The sequence below is a fragment of the Artemia sp. Qi Xiang Cuo genome, chromosome 19 (genome assembly GCF_049724085.1).
Source record: "Artemia sp. Qi Xiang Cuo chromosome 19, ASM4972408v1, whole genome shotgun sequence".
Taxonomy (NCBI): Eukaryota; Metazoa; Arthropoda; class Branchiopoda; order Anostraca; family Artemiidae; genus Artemia; species Artemia sp. Qi Xiang Cuo.
Genome location: NC_142812.1, coordinates 13,669,377 through 13,692,731, shown reverse-complemented (window position 1 = coordinate 13,692,731; position 23,355 = coordinate 13,669,377). Strand labels below are relative to the sequence as shown.

Here is a 23,355-nt window from a genome sequence, read left to right as displayed (position 1 = left end):
GGGTTTGACTTCTTAGTGTAGATTCTTTATACTCAATTATCACTGGCTCATGATCACTAGTTAAGGTTAGTTCAGGAGTTGAACTTGTATTTAGTTGATTGATTATTGCTACTGCAGAGAATGAGAGGTCAATGGTAGAGTATACCCCTGTAATTGGGTTTCTTCTAGTTTGAAGTCCAAGTGGGGTCACTAGGCCAATGTCATCATTCTTATCCAGAGCACTTAGAATACTTCTACCACTATGATTATGAGATCCACATAAACACCAGGCATCTGAATGGATATTAAAGTCACCATTAATGATAAAAGGCTCTTTGGCTTTAATCACTTTATTGAAAATGTCCTCTGTTTGTGGCTCATTTTCATTGGGGTTATACATATTAACAATAAACTATTGTATCCCTCTTACCCAGGAATAATCTGCAAGCTACAATCTCAATTTTAAAACTTGTGATGTCTTCAATATCTAGTTTTTGAAACATTAATGACTTTTTAATGCAAATTAATATTCCTCCTCTTGACTGTTCTGCTCTATCTTTTCTTATTGCTTCATAATTTCTAAGTCTCCATGAATACTGGGGTTGTAGCCATGTTTCTTGAAAGTATCCAACATCAATTTTTTCTTTTCTAAATAGCATTCTAATAAATCCTTTTTGCCTTTCATAATAGATTGGATGTTAAAAGATAGCAACTTCATTCTGGTTTATTTGATAGATTCCAAACTTCTTCTGTATTGATTTCCACTTTGAACTGTGATTGCATAAGTTGACATAGCTTCACTATCCTATCTTTCATTTCTAATTCCTTGATGTCTATCACTTCTGGCACTTTGAATACAAATAACACTAGCTGTTGAAGGGTATTTTTTGGTTCAAGGGGGGGGGGTTGCTCTTTCACGGCCTTCTTATTCAGTGTATCTACATAACTTGGATATGCATTCACTGCTCTTTTTATTGGTATGTTTTGGGCAACTGCAATTTTTATGATTTAATGGTTTTGTTGGTGGGCTGGGCAGCTACCAGATGTTGTTGAATGGTTTTTTCCACAGTTAGCACAGACATACTTTTGGTATTTTCCTGACTCTTTGGTTTCTAGTTTTAAGGGACACTCATTAGAAGAGTGTTTATTTGCACATATCAAGTATACAGCATGTGGTGACCTACACTTTTCTTGAGTGTGGCCATACTTTTGGCATTTAAGGCACTGAATAATTGGTTGGTTGTATCTCTCAATACTTCTTTTTCTTCTATATAGCCAAATAGACTGGGGAAGTTGCTCTCAAATGCAACACAAATACTCAGGCTATCTTCTAATTTTTTTGGTCTCTTGATTGTATCTTTTCAACCTCTTTAATTCCTTAATCTCAATATGGGTTTCTACCCTGAGGTCTGTCAGCAGTTCTTCCTTTGAATAATCTAGTGCTATTTGCTTGATTACACCATTGCTGACCTGTCTTTTCTCTTCAGGTGCTATATCAACAAAATCTAGCTTCTGAATTTTCATTAAAGTATCCAATGCAGTTTGTGATTGAACATATACAGATAGTCTATTTGATGGTTTTGGTTTGAGCTGTAATGTTCTTAAAAAAATTGGTCAGTTTGTTTCTAACCCCATCTCACACATAACTAACCTCTCTCTTTCTTCTGGTGTTTTTCCTCATTTATTTAATGTTGCTAATGTTGTACCTTTGTTTAAAAAAGGTGATTCATCTCTAATTTCAAACTATAGACCTATTTCTCTCCTTCCTGTAATTTCTAAGGTTGTTGAAAAAGTAGTGTATTGTAGACTCTCTTCATTTGTATTTAGTACTAATACGACTGCAGGTAATTCTCTCATAACTAACCATCAGTATGGCTTTCGTCCCAGTTTTTCTACCTTGCATGCGCTTTCAGATGCAACAGAGTTTGTGCGTGTTAATCTTGACAAGGGCTTGTGTGTTTTGGGTCTATTTCTTGCTTTTCAAAGGCATTTGATATGGTCATTCACTCTGTTCTTTTGTCTAAATTATCTTCATTTGGAGTGCATGGAGTCCCACTTGAATGGTTTAGGTCTTACCTCTCAGGGAGATCTCAGTGTGTTTCGGTTAATGGCACTTCTTCCTCTTCCTTACCTATTGTGAAAGGTGTCCCACAGGGCTCTGTGCTTGGACCACTTTTGTTTTTAATTTATATTAATGATCTTGTTGATGGTCTTCATCCCCTTGTGCACCCTATACTTTTTGCTGATGACAGTAACTTCTTCATTGCTGCAGTGGACCTGCCATCTGCCATTTCCCTAGCTCAAGGTCTTCTTGATAAAGTAAAAGATTGGTGCTGGTCAAATGGTATGACTCTCAACAGCCAAAAAAGTGCCATTGTACACTTTAGAACCCCTTATCGTATGAGAGACGCAGGGGAACCAACCATCCTGACTTATGGGAATGATATTATACCGCAAGCTACTATAGTGAAATTTCTTGGAGTGTATCTTGACTGTTTTCTTTCTTTTAAACCCCATATAACTCATACCCGTTCCCTTGTCCTCCGCCAATCTTCAATGTTATACAGGGTTAACTCATTTCTTCCCCCTGATGTTATGCTTTCTCTTTATTATGCTTTTATTTTTCCTTACCTCTCTTATTGCTGTTCTGTCTTGGGTAGTACTAATAAATCTCTTCTCTGCTCACTTCAAAGAGCCCAAAATTGGGCAGTGAAGGCTACTTTTCCTCTTCCTTGGTTTTACCCTTCTTCCGATATTTATAATGATACCGGAATAGCTCTGCTGGATCGTATTGTCGGTTAAAGTTACATTTATTTAGCGCATTATACTTTTTTAGGTAGACTCCCACCATCTCTGCAGCAGTTTTTCTTTCTGTCAGGCTCAGGTAGGTACTCTTCTTTTTTATGTAGCTCTTATTGCAGGTTCATTTTACCTAAGCGTTCATCGACAGCAGGTCAGAGGTCTCCTGTTTATCAATCTATTTTACTATGGAACTCAATCCCTCCTGATGTCCCTCTATCTCTTTCTGCAAAGGCACTTTCTTGCTGGGTATTTCCAGTATAGTATTTTCCCCCTTTTTTCTTCATTTTTTGCATTCTATCCACATTTGTCTTTTTTTTTTCATTCAATATATTTCAAATAATTCTCCTATTTTCTCCTATTATTTCTCCTATTTTCACAAATGTCTCTTATCTATTTTTTTTTTTTTTTTTTTTTTTTTTTTTTTTTTTTTTTTTTTTTTTAGTGCTTTATAATAGTGTCTTATTTGTTTTGTTTGCCCTGTACAAGCTTAGCTTCTTGGGCGTGTTTAAATTTTTAAGTTTGTAATTGTATTGTTTTTTTTTTAGTATTAATAAATTGATTGATTGATTGATTGATTGATCATAGTTTGAGTAAAAGTCCAATTTTTCTGGTTGGAGAATTTTCTTAAGTTCTAGAGTGATTGCTCTGTCTGATGGAAGTTCTACCTGTGAGGTGAAAACTACTGTTAGATTAGTCCCTGATTCACTGCTTATAAACTCACTAGCTGCCTCTATTCTGTTATTTCTAGCTCTGAATTTTTCTGGAAATCTTTCAACTATAGGAGGTTTTACAGTTTTAGAAGTTTCTTGCTCAAGAGGTGAGCCACTTCTCTTACCATTTCTTTCCAGTAAATCACTGATCCCTTCAGCATCCATAGGATTTACAACATTTGTGAGGTCCTCCTCTTCTTCCTGGGTGAGGGGAGGATAATCAACTGACAACACTGAATATCTATTATGGACACTTAGGGTTCGTTTGCACATTGCGAAAATCCATCCGAATCTGTTCAAACTATAGCTAAATAACGCTGCGTTTTAAGGCAAAGATTTCAAATTATTGCAACAGCACGACCTATGTTCTTACCCTATTCTGAAAGCTGTTGAACAACAGAGAACCAAATGACACCATTTTTGTTAGTTTTCTTATAGCCTGGGTACATAGGATCATAGAAGCTGGGTGTAGCCTTGAACCAAAGTTATAAGACTGTGTAGTTTTTAATAATCTATACTCATGATTTTATTCATTTAAAAATCTTGCCAAGATTCTGTCCTGATTTGACCAAAACGTTGCGGACAGCTAGGCCTAGATTTTTTCTAGCACAAAAACGGATGGAATTTCCACACAGATTGCTAAATCCGCATGAATTTCCACAATGTGTAAATGAACCATTACTGAGGGTACAAATTGCAAATTTTGGGTTTGGGGTGCATGGAATAAATGACCTTGATGATTTGAATATGGCAAAGGTGCATAGTAGACTGTAGGAGGCCCTTGAGTTTCTTGATATGTTGAGTGAGGAAATTGTATAGCCTAGGTGTTTGATGGGGCTGTCCAGAGTATACTGGAAATGGCTGGGTGTGTGATGGTGAGAATGATGTTTGTGGAGGAGACAGTCCTACTAGTGCTGATGTTGATCCTGTTTGTGTATGGTTTGTCTGTTGTGGATGGCTAGTTCCCACTGTGACACTTCCCCCAGGGTGAACCCCCATTAGAGGGTGGGAATTCATTAATCAATCCTAATCCAAATATGGTAAATATTCTTACCCGAAATAAAACTTCAGAATACGAAATAGTCTAGAAAATAAGCCTGGGCAAAAATTTCTTAATCAGCGTTTACAGTTTTTGATTTTCTTGTTTTATTTCCTCTTACTTGTTTGTTGGATGCCAGTTAGGATTCTTTTTCCGTGACATTCTGTTTAAGCCAAATAGTCGCAAATTCTTTTGGCAGCAATTTATCGACTATTATTTCAAAGTTTAACAGATTGTTTTCCTTAATTTGCGGGGAAACATAATCCTAACAGCTTTTTGAATGACTACCTATAGTATTTGCAGAAAGGAACGGAAGTTGACTAAAAGAGTGGTATGGTACCAGCCGGACTTTGTCCTTAAACTGCTAAAGAAAGGTGCTCTAGATACTTGCATTACTCACAAGTTGCTTTAGCTGTTATTATTTTATTGTTTTCCAACTTTTCATCAAAAAATCTTATGGGTTAATATTGCAAACCAACATTGTCAATAGAAGTGTCTCACCATATTCAATATTAATTTATCGGACCTAGTGCTGATATTGATTTCAAACCATCAATATCGATATCGAGAACAGTAAATTCAAAGGGTCTAAACCCCTAATTTATATTGAGGTGTCTTAATTTGAGCCGGTGCAAAAATTATTAAAAAGCTCTTGTTGGGTTACTTCGCTGCTCTACTCTGCTGGGATCTGCAAAGACTAAAATTTAAAGAGAATTCCCTCGCCGAAATTCATCCTTGCAAAATATCTCCCTCTCAATAGAAAGTTTCACTGCAGAAAATCATCGTACCTCCCTTCCCCTTCGGAAAATTTCCCCTATGTATTAGTAAATATTGGAATTTTGAACTTAATTATTTGAGAAATTATACCTAGAGAATTCCTCCCTCCCCAGGAGGATAATTCTTCCAACGGAAATTTCAGCCCCCCCCCACCGATATTTTCCCTTAATCGAGAAATCCAGTCAATAAATAGAGTCCCAATAACAAAAGGTAAATAAACGTTATTACTATTTCAATTAAGGCAAAAACATCTCCTGATGTCTTAACCCAACTCCTTATTTTCCTATTTGTAGAGGACTTTACCTAACGAGGTTGCCATGAAATTAAGGTCTGAGCCCGCCATCAGTCTCCCCTCAAAGGGATGTTTTCCGAGGTGGGATGGTTGATTAAACAACTTGTAGTAAGAACCTGTAAATAAACAGTGACTAAGATCAATAGTCGCCGAAACTGCAAAAAACTGAGCTTTATAAAAATAGATACATTGGAAAAATTGGATTTTTTATCTCAAATCAAAAAGGTTAATAAAGTTTATGTTATGCTACAAAAGAAGAGAACCTGAGACAATTTTCCTCATTATCAAAGAAACAGAAAAGGCCCCCAGAAAGTCAAGACACCTGACTGAAAATTATATTAAGTAAGTAAGTAAGTATGACGGCACAAGACCCTTAAGGTCCAAACCGGCGGTACTGATCTCCATTTCGTGGCCCTTCAGCCAGGAAGTGCAATGGGGAGTTGGGGACCAACCATACTGTCCTCTCGCACACCCTTCCTGCTTACCTTCCCCAGGTACCCATTTAGAGCTGGGTCGACTCTTGCTGAGCTTACAGAGTCACACCACTGACCCTCGTCCCAAACCAAATAATTGGTCACGCCAGGGATTGAGTCCGTGCCCCTTGGACAAAGAATTCTCAACCCAGTGAACGTCCACTTAGCCAGGAGAGCTTAAAAAAAAAATTATATTATCAGATTCAAAATATTGCAAAACCAAGCTATAAATGTTTTAATCTCTTAAATACAAAACTAAGAGGATTTACATTTATGGCCAAAAGAAACATTATGGATGCGTGTTGAATTCTGTTTTCATGACTTATTATATTGAATGAGTTATTCGAGAAGATCGTGAGAGGTCTCATTTGATCGAAAATCAAAAGTTGTATCTCCCTTTTTATGTTACAAAAAGATTAGTGGGTAACTAGACCTCTCCCATGCCCTTTTTTCCTCCAATAATCTTGATAAAAAGTAATCTTTATCACATAATTTACTGAACAAAAATATATAAATTGTTGATGCCTTACCTTTGAAAACCTGTTACTACTTTTGTTTTTCGCAATTTAAAAACATTTACCGTTTCGCGTGGAAAATTTCAAACTTTTTCTAATCTTGTAAGTGTTAAGTTTCTAAATTAACCAATACAATTACCTTCCTAACAATGAATCTAATCAATTTTCAACATACAATTTCTCATTCTTTTGGTAGGGAAATATGGTATAGGCTTTGCCTACTAAAATTATTCCGAGGTTTTGGCCAAGCCTTTGAAATTTTAAAACAATTTCAATATTACTTTATACATAGATATTTATGAACTCCAAATACGCTTTTTTAAAAGTTTCTTTTTAGCCCATACCTCAAGAAACAATTTTTTGAATCACTGCCATCACTCGTGTAATTTGCGAAGAGACAAATTTTCACCAATATCCGAAGAAAGTGTTTGAGAGCCTGCTACAACCGCTGTTATAGGATGCAATGGGTCTAAAGCATTTTTGAGTTGTACTTTACAGTCCCTATGACTATACATATAGATTTAACGACTTGGGCAGAAAAAAAGCACCATCCAGGAGAAATATCACGCGTTTGAATCACTACGAGCTGATACAGTAGCAGAAGTAGTTGGTGCAGAAACAACAAAGCACATAAAATCAAGGTAAATTAATTAAACTGGCCAGGCCCTCGGGTTCGCCTAGCATTACACTGTCATCGTTCGAAAAAAGAAGCCAATTATATTTGAGCAGGGAATACATGTCTCAATATTTACCTCTTAAATGAGTTTCTTAACCTCGAAGGAACAAGAAAATTTCCTTTTCATCCATTAAAGTCGAAGAAAAAATAACGACGGATTAAACAGTTCGTGGTAACGAACTGTAAGCAAGGAGCGACGGAGCTCAATATTAACGAATGCTAAAAAACGAATTTTTAAACTAATCAATATATCAAAAGAGTCTGCTTATTATTCTGATTCCAAATGTATAAGTTTAATTAAGTTTTGATTAAACAGTTACTTTAATAGTAGGCAGCGCAATAGCGCTGTTTAAGTAAAGAGTGATGTGAGCACAATGTATTGTTTATTTTTTGTTTTAGAACAGGGCACTTCGTATCGAAGGAATTGTCGTAGAAACTTAAAAAAGGGCTATATCGATTGGATATTGAAAGGCTTAGTGCCCTTTCTAATAGTCAAAAGTGATTGAAGGGCAACCAAACCCCCTTCCACTCCCACCATTTTGACAAACACACCCGATCAAAATTATGAGATAGCTGCTTTGTTTAATGTAGTTGAAAGGTCCGGACATTATTTTTTTTTAAGATGACAACCTCTCAAAAGCCCTCAGGGCAAGCATTTTAAGTTATACCCTGGGGGTATATAAGATTGTATAGAAAAAGTAATCGTATAAGCTACAGAGGGGGCTGATTAGACGGGTAATCAGAAGTTCTAGTGCCCTTTTTAAGATTCAGAGTGATCGAAGGACGAATACATCCCCCACACTTTGTATTTTCCCGAAATGCAACTGATAAAAATTTTGAGATGGCCATTTGTTGTCATAGAAACTTCAAAAAGGACTCATTCGATGAGAAATTGAATGGGCTAGAGCCCATTTTAATATTCGAAAGTGATGGGAGGGACACTAACCCCCCTCACACGCCTCCCATTTTACCAACCGCATTGACTCAAACTGTTTAGATTGCCATTTTGTTCCGTGCCGGTAAATGATCAGAAAATCAAACTTTTGAGGATGACCCCCCCCCCCTGTAGCCCTCGGGGGGAGGGTTGACATTAATGCCCAGGGGCATGTAAGGTTTTTATAGAAAAGGTGATCGCATAAACTTTGGAGGGGGCTCACTGGATTGGTTGTCAGAAGTTCTAGTACCATCTTTAAGATCCAAAGTGATTGGAGAGTGGATACCCCCCCATCTCTTATTTTCCCAAAATATATCTTATGTAAATTCTGAGATGGTCATTTGTTTTTGCAGATATTTCAAAAAACACTCATTGGATTGGAAATTGAAAAGGTCTTTTTTTAATACCCAAAAGTGATTGAAAGACATTAAGCCCCCCCCCCACGCCCATCTATGCCCAAAACTCATCTAATCAAATATTTGAGATAGCCATTTTGTTCAGCGTAGTCAAAAGGTATGGAAACTATGTCTTTGAGGATGACACCCACTCCAGAGAACCCTCAGCGCAAGGGTTATAAGTTATGCCACGAGGGCATATAAGGTTTTTATGGAATGGGTGGTCGTACAAACTCCAGAAGGGGCTAATTAAATTAGAAATAAGATGTTTTAGTTCCATTTTTAAGAGTAAAACTGTTCGGGGTAGTCCCCCCCCCTACTTAGTATTTTCCACAAATGCATCCGATAAAAATTTTCAGGTTGCCCTTTGTTTAAATATACGAAGGCTGGGGGGGTAGACGGAATCACCCAGACTCTGAGGATAAGGGTTACCAGTTATGCCCCAGGGCCAGATAGGGTTTTTACATCACCGAGCCCAAGGACGCGATTAGTTTTAATTAATTTACAGAATACATAGCAGCCAAACTGTCCCAATCCTCGGAACCTATGAGCAACGTTACGCGTGAAAAGGGGGAAGGTGTACCAAGCAGCTAAAAAGTAAAGATAACCCGTGCCTTCCCTAAGTCCTCAATAAAACATTATTTTTCAAGTAATGACGTAAAAAATTTACAATTTAGCAAAGACGTTACTGAGCTAAATTAAAAAAATTTCAGTATGCATAAATAAAGAATTCTCTCGCACCAAATACACGTTAACTAAGCACTTTATTAAGCTTTTATTAAGACTGTCAGCGGTGCGCTACTGCAGAACACTATAGTGCACTGTAAGCATTTCGGATGGATGATGGTGATTTTAATAAGTTCGGATTCTTTGTCAGCTTTACCGTATATAATTTCTTAGACCACACTGCTTTTCCATTTACAAAAAATTAAACAAGAAAAACGGGTTTTAATTTCTGTAAAGCAGTGAATACAGCACAATTAACTAAACACACATACTCCGATTATTTCGGCCGCATATCCGGGAGTCTTTCTCAACGGAAAAAAAATTCTTACATAAACATAAAAAACATACTAAACTAAACAAAAGAGAAAAGATATATAAATAGGAAAAGAAAACTCACATATTAAATAAACAAACTCCATTCCCTGCCATACACAGTCAAATTCTTATATTGACACACCTTCACACAGAATATAAATTGAAATCTATCAAAAAATGAGAGTATATTTATGCTTAAACTAAAACAAAGTAGGTCAGCGAACCCCCAGCCCATACCCCCTAAATAGATCTCACAGGTTCATCACCCAATGTTTGAATTATAAATTGAACAGATTCGTTTGCTTGCAAACTTAGCTGCAGTTCGTTTACCTCTCCCAGCATTTAACCCAGTCTGATCTTTGTCCGCAAGGTCATCATTCGTATCCGAACTATTATCAAAAATAGTACTGGTTGAATATTTACGAGCTTTTTAATTAAACTATAATAAATTGATTTGATCCTAAAATCCCCTTCATCTCTATTGATACTAATACCCCCATATATTATCTTTTTATTTCTATAATTTCCCTGAAGCTTCGTAAAAGTCCTACAGATGTATCTACTATTTTTGTTTGATCAAATAAAATACTGTGATGAGGAAAATTATAAAGATGTTCTGCAACAGCTGACTCAAACGTTTCTGGTGTTTTGTTTTGTTTTATTGCACAATATATGGTATTCTCGTGTTTTTATAGCCTCTTTACTAAAATCTGTTGTGTTCGTCCCACATAAAATTTACCACAAAAACATGGATTCTTGTATGCTTCCTTTTTAAAATTTCTAAGTACCTTATCTTTCTCTTTATTTAACAACGATATTTTATGGTGTCATGATTTAAATGCTGTATTTATATTGTGTTTTTTTAATTCTCTTCTTAATTTTTGTGATAATATTGGGATAAAAAGCAAAGTTATGTAATTTGTTTCTTGATTTGACCCATCTTCTTCTAATATTTTTAGTTCCGTCAACTTTTTTTTCCTTTTTTCAATTATTTGAGAAATCATATTTTCCGGAGAGCCATTACCTACTAGAATATCCTTAATAAAAATTAGTTCATTGCTTATGTATTCTGGTGATGCTAATTTTAATACCCTATCAACTAAAGAAATAACCGCACCCCTTTTTACCCGGATCGGATGATTTGATGTGAAAGACAAGTAACGGTTATTATTAGTCGGTTTACGGTAAATTGAAAACGCTAGTTCGTTATTATTTCTATGGATCAAAATATCTAGAAACGGTAACTTATTCTTTGTTTCCTTTTCAATTATAAAAATTAATGTTCCTCCCAGATTATTCAAATGTTTCAAAAAACCTTCAATTTGTTATTCCCCATAATTCCAAATAACTAAAATATCATCCATATATCTACCCCAAAATTTAGGTTTAAAAAAATATGTTACTATAGCTAAATTTTCTACATACTCTGCATAAATATTTGCTAACAACGGACTTAAAGGCCCTCCCATTGCTAATTTCCTAATTTGATGGTAAATAATTAGAAATAATTAGTATACCTGCTAGTTATTCTGACTAAATTTAATATAGTTTCCAGTTCAATTCCCGAAGATAATTCTTCTATCTCATTTTTTCGTTCCTCAAGTTTTTTGGATAAAATACTAAGCGATTTATCAAAAGGAATATACGTATACATGGATTTTATATCAAAACTGAACAATCTAGATTCTCCTGATATTTCTACACTTATAAGTTTATCTTTTAAAAATTCCGAGTTTCTTATATACGAATTTTGGAGATATAATAATGGTTTAAGTGTCATTGCTGCCCATTTCTCGATTTTTACCATTGGTGAATTGGTTGTTGAAACAATAGGTCTTAAAGGGATACCTGTTTTATGTATTTTTGGCAAACCCTATATTCTAGGGCTAACTGATCCCCTTGGAAAGAACTTGTGCTACATCTGGGGTGTGATACTTCCGTTTGTTTTAAGGTCTTCTAAATCTTTTCTTAATCTTTTAACATACAATTCAGTTGGGTCTGCGCTAAGTTTTTTATATGTTGAAATAGCACTTAGAATTGTTTCTATTTTACTATCATAATCATCTTTTTCTAGAATAACTACCGTTTTGCTTTTATCCGCTTTCGTTATCATTAGAGAATCATCTGTTTTTAAATCTTTTAAAACTTCAATATCTTTGTTCTTAACTTTTTCTTGATAACTACCAAAATCTGTTAAAATATTCACTACCCCTAGTCTTATCTCATCTACATTATTTATATCTTTTGGAAACTAATGAATCCCTGTTTCAATCTTTGAAATAATTTCCTCTATCGGTACATTTTTAGGATTTAGTCCAAATTTTTATTCCTCTTTCAAGGATTTCCTTTTGTTCTTTGGTTAACTCCTTGTTGCTTAAATTAATCACCCCAAGGCCTGGGAAATAATTAGGCTTATACATTGATAGTTTTTGTTTTTCTTGTTCCCCTCTTAACTGCAAAAATTTTTGGTTTAGTCTTTCCCTAGATAATCTTAGAACATGTTCAAAAGAATTTTTAAAGATTGATATAATTTGTTGGAAATCATTTGTATTAAAAAAATTACCAAGGCTATGTTTTAAAAAATCTATTTCTTTTACAACTTGTGATCTCTGGAAACGTTTATCTTTCAGCACATGCTTTAAGTTTTGTAAATTTACCTTTCTCATCTGCTTTTCTTCATTATATGTATTTAAATGATAATTAAAACAGAACGATTTTGGAATTATTTTACTTACTTTGCACTTTTCTAAAAACTTTTGTTTTGTAATTGTATCGGCATATTTTTTTTTGCTAAATTCAAAAATAATAAAATTGAATTGGTCTTTTGCCACCCGTAGGCTAGACGTAAATAATTTCTTAGACCACACTGCTTTTCCATTTACAAAAAATTAAACGAGAAAAACGGGTTTTAATTTCTATAAAGCAGTGAATACAACACATTTAATTGAACACAAATATTCCGAATATTTCGGCCCCACATACGGGAGCCTTTCTCAACGAAAAAAAAAAAATTCTTACATAAACATAAAAAAAATACTAAACAAAACAAAAGGAAAAATATACATAAAGAGGAAAAGAAAAGTCACATATTAAATAAACAATATGATGCCTTATATTCACTTTATATATCACTTTATATATTCACCTTATGTATCACTTTATGATAGCCTTATAAAGTCAAATTTATAAAGAGCAATTAAATGTAAAAATTAGTTTATAAATGAGCCCCTACTTAGCTCTATTGTTCATGCCTCCTGTACAGCCGTTGCATTCTAAAAATGTCACAGAATTTTTGTTTTTACTGCACCTTGTTACACTTTATGACGACCATATCGAGAAGTGGAAGGGGGATATACATTTTAATATTTACGGTAAAGCTGACAAAAAATCCGAGCTTATTAAACTCACCATCATCCACCCGAAATGCTTACAATGCACTATAGTCGTCGGCAGTAACTCACTGCTGACAGCCTTAATAAATGCTGAATAAAGTACTTAGTTTACGTTTCTTTGATGCGAGAGAATTCTTTATTTATGCGTACTGTAATATTTTTTTGTTTATCTCAGTAACGTCTTTGCTAAATTGTAAATTTTTGACTTCATTACCTAAAAAATAATGTTTTATTGAGGACTTAGGGAAGGCACGGACTATCTTTACTTTTTAGCTGCTTGGTACAACTTCCCCCTTTTTCCGCGTAGCGTTGTTCATAGGTTCCGAGGATGGGGACAGTTGGGCTGTTATGTATTCTTTAAATAAATTATAACTAATCGTGTCCTTGGGCTCGGTGATGTAAAAAACCTATCTGGCCCTGGGGCATAACTGGTAAACCTTACCCTCAGAGTCTGGGGGATTCTGTCCACCCCAAAGGCCTTATTATTTGATGTTTGGACTATTTTTGAACAAATGGCTGTCTCAAAATTTTTATCGGATGCATTTAGGGAAAATACTAAGGAGGGGGGGGGACTACCCCGATCCCTTTTACTCTTAAAAATGGAACTAGAACATCTTATTTCTAATTTAATGAGCCCCTTCTGGAGTTTATACGACCACCCATTCCATAAGAACCTTATATGCCCTCGTGGCATAACTTATAACCCTTGCGCTGAGGGTTGTCTGGAGTGGGTGTCATCCTCAAAGACATAGTTTCCATACCTTTTGACTACGCTGAACAAAATGGCTATCTCAAATATTTGATTAGATGAGTTTTGGGCATTGATGGGCGGGGGGGAGGGGCTTAATGTCTTTCAATCACTTTTGGGTATTAAAAAAGGCCTTTTACATTTTCAATCCAATGAGTCTTTTTTGAAATTTCTGCAAAAACAAATGGCCATCTCAAAATTTACATAAGATATATTTTGGGAAAATAAAAGATGGGGGGGTATTCACTCTCCAATCCCTTTGGATCTTAAAGATGGTACTAGAACTTCTGACAACCAATCCAGTGAGCCCCCTCCAAAGTTTATGCGATCACCTTTTCTATAAAAACCTTACATGCCCCTGGGCATTAATGTCAACCCTCGCCCCGAGGGCTACAGGGGGGGGGGGTTCATCCTCAAAAGCATAATTTTCTGACCATTTACCTGCACTGAACAAAAAGAAATCTAAACAGTTTGAGTCAAGGTGGTGGGAAAAATGGTAGGCTTGTGAGGGGGGTTAGTTTCCCTCCCATCACTTTCGAATATTAAAATGGGCACTAGCCCATTCAATTTCCAATCGAATGAGTCTTTTTGGAAGTTTCTATGACAACAAATGGCCATCTCAAAATTTTTATCAGTTGCATTTCGGGAAAATACGAGGTTAGGGGGATGTATTCATCCTTCGATCACTCTGAATCTTAAAAAGGGCACTAGAACTTCTGATTACCCGTCTAATCAGCCCCCTCTGTAGCTTATACGATTACTTTTTCTATATAATCTTATATACCCCCAGGGTATAACTTAAAATCCTTGCCCTGAGGGCTTTTGAGGGGTTGTCATCTTCAAACAAATAATTTCCGGACCTTTCAACTACATTAAACAAAGCAGCTATCTCATAATTTTGATCGGGTGTGTTTGTCAAAATGGTGGGAGTGGAAGGGGGTTTGGTTGCCCTTCAATCACTTTTGACTATTAAAAAGGGCACTAGGCCTTTCAATATCCAATCGATATAGCCCTTTTGTAAGTTTCTACTACAATTCCTTCGATACGAAGTGCCCTGTTCTAAAACAAAAAAATAAACAATACATTGTGCTCACATCACTCTTTACTTAAACAGCGCTATTGCGCTGCCTACTATTAAAGTAACTGTTTAATCAAAACTTAATTAAACTTATACATTTGGAATCAGAATAATAAGCAGACTCTTTTGATATATTGATAAGTTTAAAATTCCGTTTTCTTAGCATTGGTAACTATTGAGCTCCGTCGCTCCTTACTTACAGTTCGTTACCACGGACTGTTTTATCCGTCGTTATTTTTGCTTCGACTCTAATGGATGAAAAGGAAATTTTCTTGTTCCTTCGAGGTTAAGAAACTCATTTAAAAGGTACGTATTGAGACATGTATTCCCTGCTCAAATATAATTGGTGTCGTAGAAACTTCAAAAAGGGCCCATTCAATTGGAAATCTAAATGGCTATATGCCCCCAGGGTATAACTGACATTCGTTGCCCTGAGGGCTGTGTGTGTGTGTGTGTGGGGGGGGGTTCATCCTCAAAGACCTCATTTCCAGAATTTTCAACTACGGTGAACAAAATGGTTATCTCAAAATTTTGAGTGGCTGTGTTTAGGAAAAGGTGGGCGCGAGATGGGGGGTAGTGGCCCTCCAATCACTTTCAACTATTAAAAAGGACACTAACTTTTGAATTTCCAATCGAATCAACTCTTTTTGAAGTTTCTACGACAAAGCTTTCTATAAATATCGTATGCACCCCCAGGGCATAACTTACAACCCTTGCCCTGAGGGCTGTTGGGGGAGTGTTCTCCTTAAAACCATAATTTCTATTTGGAAATCAACTGCGTAGAACAAAATTGCTGTATCAAATCTTTGATTGGATGAGTTTGGGGAAATGGTGGAAGTGGAAGGGGTGATAGTCGCCTTCCAATTACTTTTGACCCTTAAAAAGGGCACTAGAAATCTCGATTTCCAATCGACTGAGCCCCCTTTGAAGTTTATTTGACAACCCCTTCCGTATGAAGTACCTCTGGAAAAAATAAATAAATAATGAAAAATTGATGCCGTATGGCCTTTACTATAGGAAACGCTATAGCGTTGCCTCTGAAAGTATAAGATGCACCTTTTCATTTTGGAAATGTTAATATACAGAAAAATCCAAGAATATATAAACCATACAGAAAAACCTTACTAGATGAAAATATTAGCAAAGTGACTGAGTTTTAGAGGTTTTCTGAGCTCAGGCTGTAATAACCGGTTTGAAAATTACTGTTAAGAAGAAAAAGTCGAAAAGACTAGGAGTAAGTCAAGGTGAAGAGGACAGCTTCACTTATCAATCTATGAAGCTGACGGATTCACTTACCTAGGTAGTATATTAGCAAAAATAGGGGGGGGGCAGTGAAGATGTTAAAAGTCAAATGGCCAAAGCCAAGGGTGTTTTTCACCAGTTGAAAAAAGTTTGGAAGAATAGGAAGATAAGTTTATACGATCGCCATTTCTATATAAACCTTATATACCCCATGGCATAACTGAAAACCCTGACCCTGAGGGCTCTGGTGGGGTTGTCATCCTCGAAGATATAATTTCGCATCTTTCAATCATGTTGAACAAAATGGCTATCTCGAAATTTTGATTAGATGTGTTTGGGGAAATGTGGACGTGGGAGGGGGGTTAGTTTCCCTCCAATCACTTTCGACTATTAAAAAGGGCACTAGACCTTATAATTTCCCATCAAAGAAGCCTTTTTCAAAGCTTCTACGACAACTAACAGCCATCTCAAAATTTCTATCAGACACATTTAGGGAAAATAAAAGGTATGGGGGGGGGAGGGGTATCTACCCTCTCATCACTCTGAATCTGAGAATTGGCACTAAAATTTCTGATTAGCAATCCAATGAGCCTCTCTCCAAAGTTTGTGCGAACCCCCTTTCTCTATAAACCTTATATACCCAGAGGGCATAACTTACTACCCTTGCCCTGAGGGCTATAGGGGCTAGTCATCGTTAAATAGATAATTTGCGAACCTCTCAACTATGTTGAACAAAATGACTATCTCAAAATTTTTATTGGATAGGTTTGGGGAAATGGTGGGCTCGCAAGGGGGGTTACCTGCCCTCCAGTAACTTTTGACTTAAAAAGGGCACAAGCGCCCTTTTAATTTCCAATAGAATGAACTCTTTTCGATGCTTCTGAGACAACAAATAACCATCTCAAGATTTCTATCAGATACATTTCTGGAAAATATGAGGCGTGGATAGGGGTATCCACCCTCCAATTACTCTGAATCTTAAAAAGGGCGCTAGAACTTTCAATTACCAATCGAATGATCTCCCTCTGAGGTTTGTACAATCACCCTTTCTATATCCTTCGCAGTGAAAATCAGTGACCAGTAGCACTAATTTATGTAAATTCGGGTGGGGGATATTTTCCACTGTTTGTGTTGTTCCAATAAAATACCAAAACAGATGTTTCAATAGAAATTCTTGCAAACGGTATTTTTCTTAATCTAGAGGGTGGGGTAAAAAGTAGTTCTTAATTAAAAATTTGAATAAACTTGCCCTGAAAATCAGGAATGTTTAGCAAACTTTCACATGTCATACACTATTAACTGGGAATTTGATTCTACCCTTGGTATTTCAGGAGTTTAGAAATGTATTTTCAAGAAGTTGTAAGTTAACAATCTTTATGATAATTAAATTTTAAAAGTTGTAATTTTTTTAAACTAATTTGAGCAACATTAAAACTTTAAACGAACATATATTATTCCGTATTTAGGCTGCCTCATCCTCAGTACGCCTCTCTTCACGCTCAAGTTTTAACCACTTTAAAAAAGTTAATTATTCTAATGAAACGGTCTTGTGGTTCAGGAGGCACTTTTTAAGAATTTGAAAAAAAAAGGTTTAACTTTAGCGTAAAGAGCAGGGTATTGAGGAGGAGACACCGCACATATATAATAATTTCTGTTTTTTAAGTTTTAGTGCTGCTCCTTGCTTTCGGTTGAAAAAAAATAGTTTTTCTTAAAATCTAATTTCTGATCGTTTTTCGAATAATAACGGGACACACACCTCCCCATTCATTTCAATTTCCCCAAGGACTCCCCCAAGGAAAGTTCCCACGCGTAAGATAGTACCCCTATGAATTTTACCTCGTAAAAGTTCATGCTCACTGCAAATGCCCATCCTCCCCCCCCCCCCCGAAAAAAAAATTTTGTTCGCTATTCTGGACGAAAAATTCTTCTGAACGTAATTTAACTCAAAAAATTCTTGTTTTTAACTTTATTTATCATCGTTTTTTAATTCATACCAAAAATCATCTCTCTATGTTGAAAATTTTTCAAAGGTCCTTCTCCTCCAACAGGAAGTTTCTTGTGTGGAAAATTTCACAGCAGAGAATTATTACTGATGACAGTTCTTCATGGATTATTTCTCATGAGGTGAATGAGTAAATTTTGCATCTGAATTCAAGCAAATTCCCCTTATATAAAATTTCTGTTGAAAAGTCAACCACCGCCCCCCCCCACGATTTTCTGGTGTCCTCTTTTCCCTTTTTTTCTTTTTTCACTCTTCCTTTATAAGAAACTTGTATATTTGCTCAGTTACTGGCCCCTTTGTCAAATTGCCCCCCCCCCAAAGATTTTGATCATTGGCACCCTTGTCACATTGCCCCACCCCTCCCTCCAAGATTTTGCTCTAGATCCACCCCTGGACGAGAGATCTCAATTTCTGATCTAATCAGCACTCTCCGGAGTATCAGTGATCGTAAGGTGGAGATGCAGATGACGAAGGGTAGTCCCCCTTCCATATGTAATAGATCCTGCTCATTTTGGGATTTAATGATACTCTAATTTCATGATAACAGCGTAGACCAGAAGTATTCCCAGAAAGCTGACCAAAAATCAATCCAGATACGTTTTTTAAAGTTTTTTTGTCCCCTCCTCAAACAAAACATATCCCCCCCCCCAAAAAATAAATAAAAATTGTGGTTATAGCCCTGGTGATTATACATCGTTTTTTACTTCCGCAATCCCCCTGTCTTTCAATTCGAACTAATTATATATTTATCTTATGGTTCAATGAGAACTATGATGTTTTGGCATTAAAATACACCATTTGAGATATCCCCCTCCCTCCCTAACTTCAGAATACTCAGAGGATTCTATTGTAAACGCTTAAGGGCCTTTTAAAGTTTGTAATTTGTCCACTGCTAACCGATAGGATTTGATATTGGAAAACGCACGGATATTTTTCGAAGAAAGTTTTCTGCAGGGATGGGGGGATTTTCTGGGGAATTTTCAGTAGGGAGACTTTTTGTTTTTTCAGTAAAGCTTTAGTTTTGGAATTCTACAAAGATAGGAAAAATATAACCAGCTAATTTTGTAGATATCTTGTGCAGCCTGCAAATCACGAATTTTAACTGTCAGCTGTCAAATTTGTGCTTTCTTTTTCATAAGAAACAACGGTACTTATGTAGAATCTAGGTACAAACGCGAAAAGTGGAGTGTCCTTAATGCTAATGAACTAAAACAAAAAGGGACGAAAAAATAATAGTTTAGAAACAAATTTGGGCTATTTATTTGCACATTAGGGGAGGGGGTGGGGTAAAGCATAGCATATATTAAATACGTAACCAAATCTAGCCTAACCTAACCTAGCTACCAAACCCCCTGGTTTGTTCTCGCGTTTTACACAACGTAAACTTGAGTGAGTTCCCCATAACGCACAAATACCAAAATTCTCCCCCCCCTTAAGAAATTAAAAAAAGGAAAATAAACTACAATTCCCAAATTTGTAAAGTCTTATTTTGACCAGGGTGGGTTTATTTTCTGGGGGTTATCTTACGCAAAGGGTATTTCCCACAGGGGGGATATTTTTGGGATGGAGGGTATTTTCCAGGGTTTTATTTTCCTCGGAAGGTATTTTTCACGGGAGTGTGGTATTCTCCGTAGGGTTTTTTTCGTGTGTGGGGGAGGGTATTTTCCTCAGGGGGTATATTGGTTCGAAAAGTGTAGGTCTGGAACCAATCAAAGTTGTATATTAAAAGAAGGATTAGACTACTTATTGTTATACTTTCTTATTCAAAATTATTTACTTAGCAATTCCACCGTAATTTTCTCTCCATACGTAAGATTGTGCATCCAAAGAGGAAGAAAGACAAATGAAAACAGTTCTGTAGGAGAATTCAGGTAATTCTTCCCAAAAAATATTTAAAATGAAAACAAACTTAGTTTATAATACCATTTATCATACCTACGCGATAAATAATATTTTTTTAAAATTTTGTTTCATTTCTAAATAATGAGTAGCTTTTCTATTTAGGGATAGGTCAAATAACCCCCTAAGCTTAAAAGCTCATTTCTATTGAGCTAGCAAAATATGCCACAAATATGTTTGCTACTTGCCTTGAGCTACTTTCTTAAGTGCTACTAAATTTAGTATTTTTAAACAAAAAATTAATGTGACCTTGAAGAATACAGGAGCGACCCGACTCAATAGCAACCGAAACTCTAAAACACAGAATTTTGATACCAATAGATATATCAAAGAATTGGCTTTTTATACTGATTTCAAGTTTACTAATTTCATTACGTTCAGTCTTGCCCATCAAAGGTTTCGAGCCTGAAAATTTTTTCTTATTTTCGAAAAAAAGGAGAAACACCCCCTAAAAATTAAGTTATCTGAAAGCACCATCATATTCAGCGTATAAGAAAAATTTACTGTAATAATTTCAAGCTCTTATCTACGAAATGTGGAATCTTATATGTTTTGCCAGAAGAAAGATCACGGATGCATGTTTACATGTTTGTTTTCCCCAGGGGCAATTGTATTGACCCTGTGGTCCTAGACTATCTGAAGACAGCTTAGGGTGCCATTTCTAATTGACCGAAAACTGGAGGGCAACTAGGCCCCCTTCTCGGCCCTTATTTTTCCCTAAATAGTTTGATAAGAAATTTGAGATAGCCATTTTGTTCATCATAGTTGAAAGGCCCAATAACTATGCCTTTGGGTATAACTTGACCCCCCTCACCCACAAGCCCAGGCAAAAGGTCTTTAAGTTATAAAATTTGCCCATTGTTTATGCATAGTATTTGTTATTGGGTTGCCTGCATACATTTTTCCATAGGGAGGAAAGTTTCTAAGGAGTGAACTTGTCAGGGGAAATTATAAACTGCGGAAATTTTTCAGAATTCAAATAAAAAGTTATTTTTACACGTCTTGCTTTATCTTTTCCGTCTCAATTTTACACGCAGAGTGATTAAGAGTAATTAGCTTGGGTAAGCTTTCACCGGGAATGAATTGCCTAGAGGATATTTCCGTGGGGAGAGGGTTCCTCCTTTGAGGTGGGGCTAGATTTCCTGGGATTATTTAAAAAATTATCGGGAATTAAATAAAACAAAACAATTTTTTCTTGTTACGTATATGAAGGCTGCACCCTCTTTGTCATTTCACTCTTTAGCGTAAAGAGTGAGGTGTTGAGGAGGGGGCACGCTTCTTTATATACGTAACAATGTCTTTGCGTTTTAAGTTTTAATGTAGCTCCTTACTTTCAGTTGAAAAGCTTTTTCTATTTAATTTACAAAAAGAAAAAACACTATGTTTAGATTTTTTTTTTCACTCTTAACATTGTTTTTTGCTCAATTTCTTGTACGGCTTCTTCGTTCAGCTTCGTTCTGGGTTGAGGTGTCTTATCTCCCCTAGATTGGAGGTGATTAGAAATTATATAGGAAAAATAAGTTTTCAACTGAAACTAAGGAGCAACATTTAAATTTAAAACGAACATAAATTTTTCCGCATAAGAAAAAAGATCATGGTAGTGTTGTTTCTACATTAGATTTACATAAAAAAACGAACAAAGATTAATTTAAAAAAAACTAAGTTTTCCCGAGGGAAAGAAAGAGCAAAGTTGAAACTTAAAGCTAACAAAAATTATTACTTCAAAGCCTATTTAACATATATCATTCAAACTATCGAAAAAAAATCAACCAGCGATATTTTCCTATGTTTGTAGGATTCCAGAAAACTGGCACACTACTGAAAACACTAGCTCAGTTTACAATGAGCTCAGTTCAATTATTGACTGTCCCTTTGGATTTGAAAAGGACATGTCATGATTATTTTGTAGACAGTAGTAATCAAGGTTCCATTTTGCCGCCTTTATGTTCCTTCCTGTATTATTTAGGGCCTTTACGTTCCATGGCAGCTTTCCATGGTTGATTACCAGACTAATTAATGCTATTGATGTCAATTGCATATGGAAATTATACAAAACCTACCAGACAAGTTTCAAGGCCAACCAGACATGTTTCTGGGCCAAGCAGACAAGTTTCTGGGTCAACTATCAGTTTCTAGACCTTTACATTCCATGGCACCTTTCCAGAGCATGTACCTATGGATTTGGGGCCTTTACGTTCCTTCCTGTGCTATAGAAAACCGGTGAGTCTTGTTTAGCTGCCAATATATATCAATTACTTTTGTGTATATATTCAAGTTACAGATCAAAATTTTCTACAGTTTGAATAGTTCATTCATTCTACCAGTATCAATATTTTTGCAATCATTTACATAGATATGGAATATTCTAAGCAACTTCTGGTGAGTAAAATTTTCTCATTATTATAATAAAAAGAAATCTATTTTTTTTTGTCTCACCATTGAGTTAAGGAAGAGTTTCCTTACTTACGCCTTTTTTTTTCACCGTGCTGTTAGCTCTTTTAAAAAGCTTCCTTCTTTTAAATATTAAACAGTCCATGTATTTCAGTTTTAGTAAATATTCAAAAAAGAGGAGTAGAACAGATATCTCTTTTGAAAATGTTAAAAAAAACTTAAGCGTATAGAGTGAGATATAGGCTAGAGGACGAACCCTTTATATACTAAATAATTTTTAGTTTAGGCTATGTCCAGGAGTCTTTTTCTTCCTTTTTCTGTGATTTTAAGTATTTCGTAATTTAGGTATATAAGTTTTAATAGCTTTGCAAATAAAAAAAAAATCTATAATTGTCAACTTTTCGTGTTTGATATTATGGAATTGAGGGTCCAATGCCCTCCGTTAATATTTTGAATAAGTAAGAATTGAGCTAGCTAATTAAATTTTGTCATTTTTTTTTCAAATTTTAGAGGTTTAGTACCGTGATATTCACAATTTTAGTATATAATTTTTAAAAGCTTTACATACAAAAAAAAAATCGTTTTACTAGTAAATTCAAATTTCAGGGGGACTTAGCCCCCCTCCCCTCCAACAATTACTTTAAAAGCTTTTCTTTTTAAATATTTCTAAAGTGCTAAGACATAGAGTGCTACAAACACCGGAATAAACTTTAGAGGACAATTTATCTGTAAAGAGGTTTTATTATTTCGTTACTAAATTTTTTCTTCTTTTTTAAGAATGTTGAGGTGGATTCATGCAATTACCCTCCCTCCGAAAAGAGACCAAGAGGGGATGATATCACATCAATGCAAGCTGCAAGATCATCAGTCATCAGATATGCTAGTTCCAATACAAGTTCGATGGACCAGCCAGGAGCCTCTCAAGCCAGTGTCAGCTCTGCGCAAATCTTTATGCAACCTGGCATTAAAT

The 23,355-nt window shown here is 35.7% G+C and overlaps 1 protein-coding gene across 5 annotated transcripts in view; it reads right to left on the bottom strand.

Annotated features, from left to right (window-relative positions):
* Positions 1-4,632, bottom strand: part of LOC148940519 (uncharacterized) — a 134,015-nt gene extending 129,383 nt beyond the window's left edge. For 2 of the 5 annotated variants that reach the window (XM_089105562.1, XM_089105563.1), the window contains exon 1: positions 4,546-4,632. Coding sequence is in view for 3 of the 5 variants with exons in the window: in XM_089105565.1 (XP_088961691.1) it covers positions 3,617-3,764 (148 nt within the window). In the remaining 2 variants the exon portion in view is untranslated. Of the gene's footprint in view, positions 1-3,616; positions 4,514-4,545 lie in introns of those variants that run through there. The other 3 variants (XM_089105565.1, XM_089105559.1, XM_089105560.1) reach the window with 3 other exon arrangements.
* Positions 4,633-23,355: the final 18,723 nt, after the last annotated feature.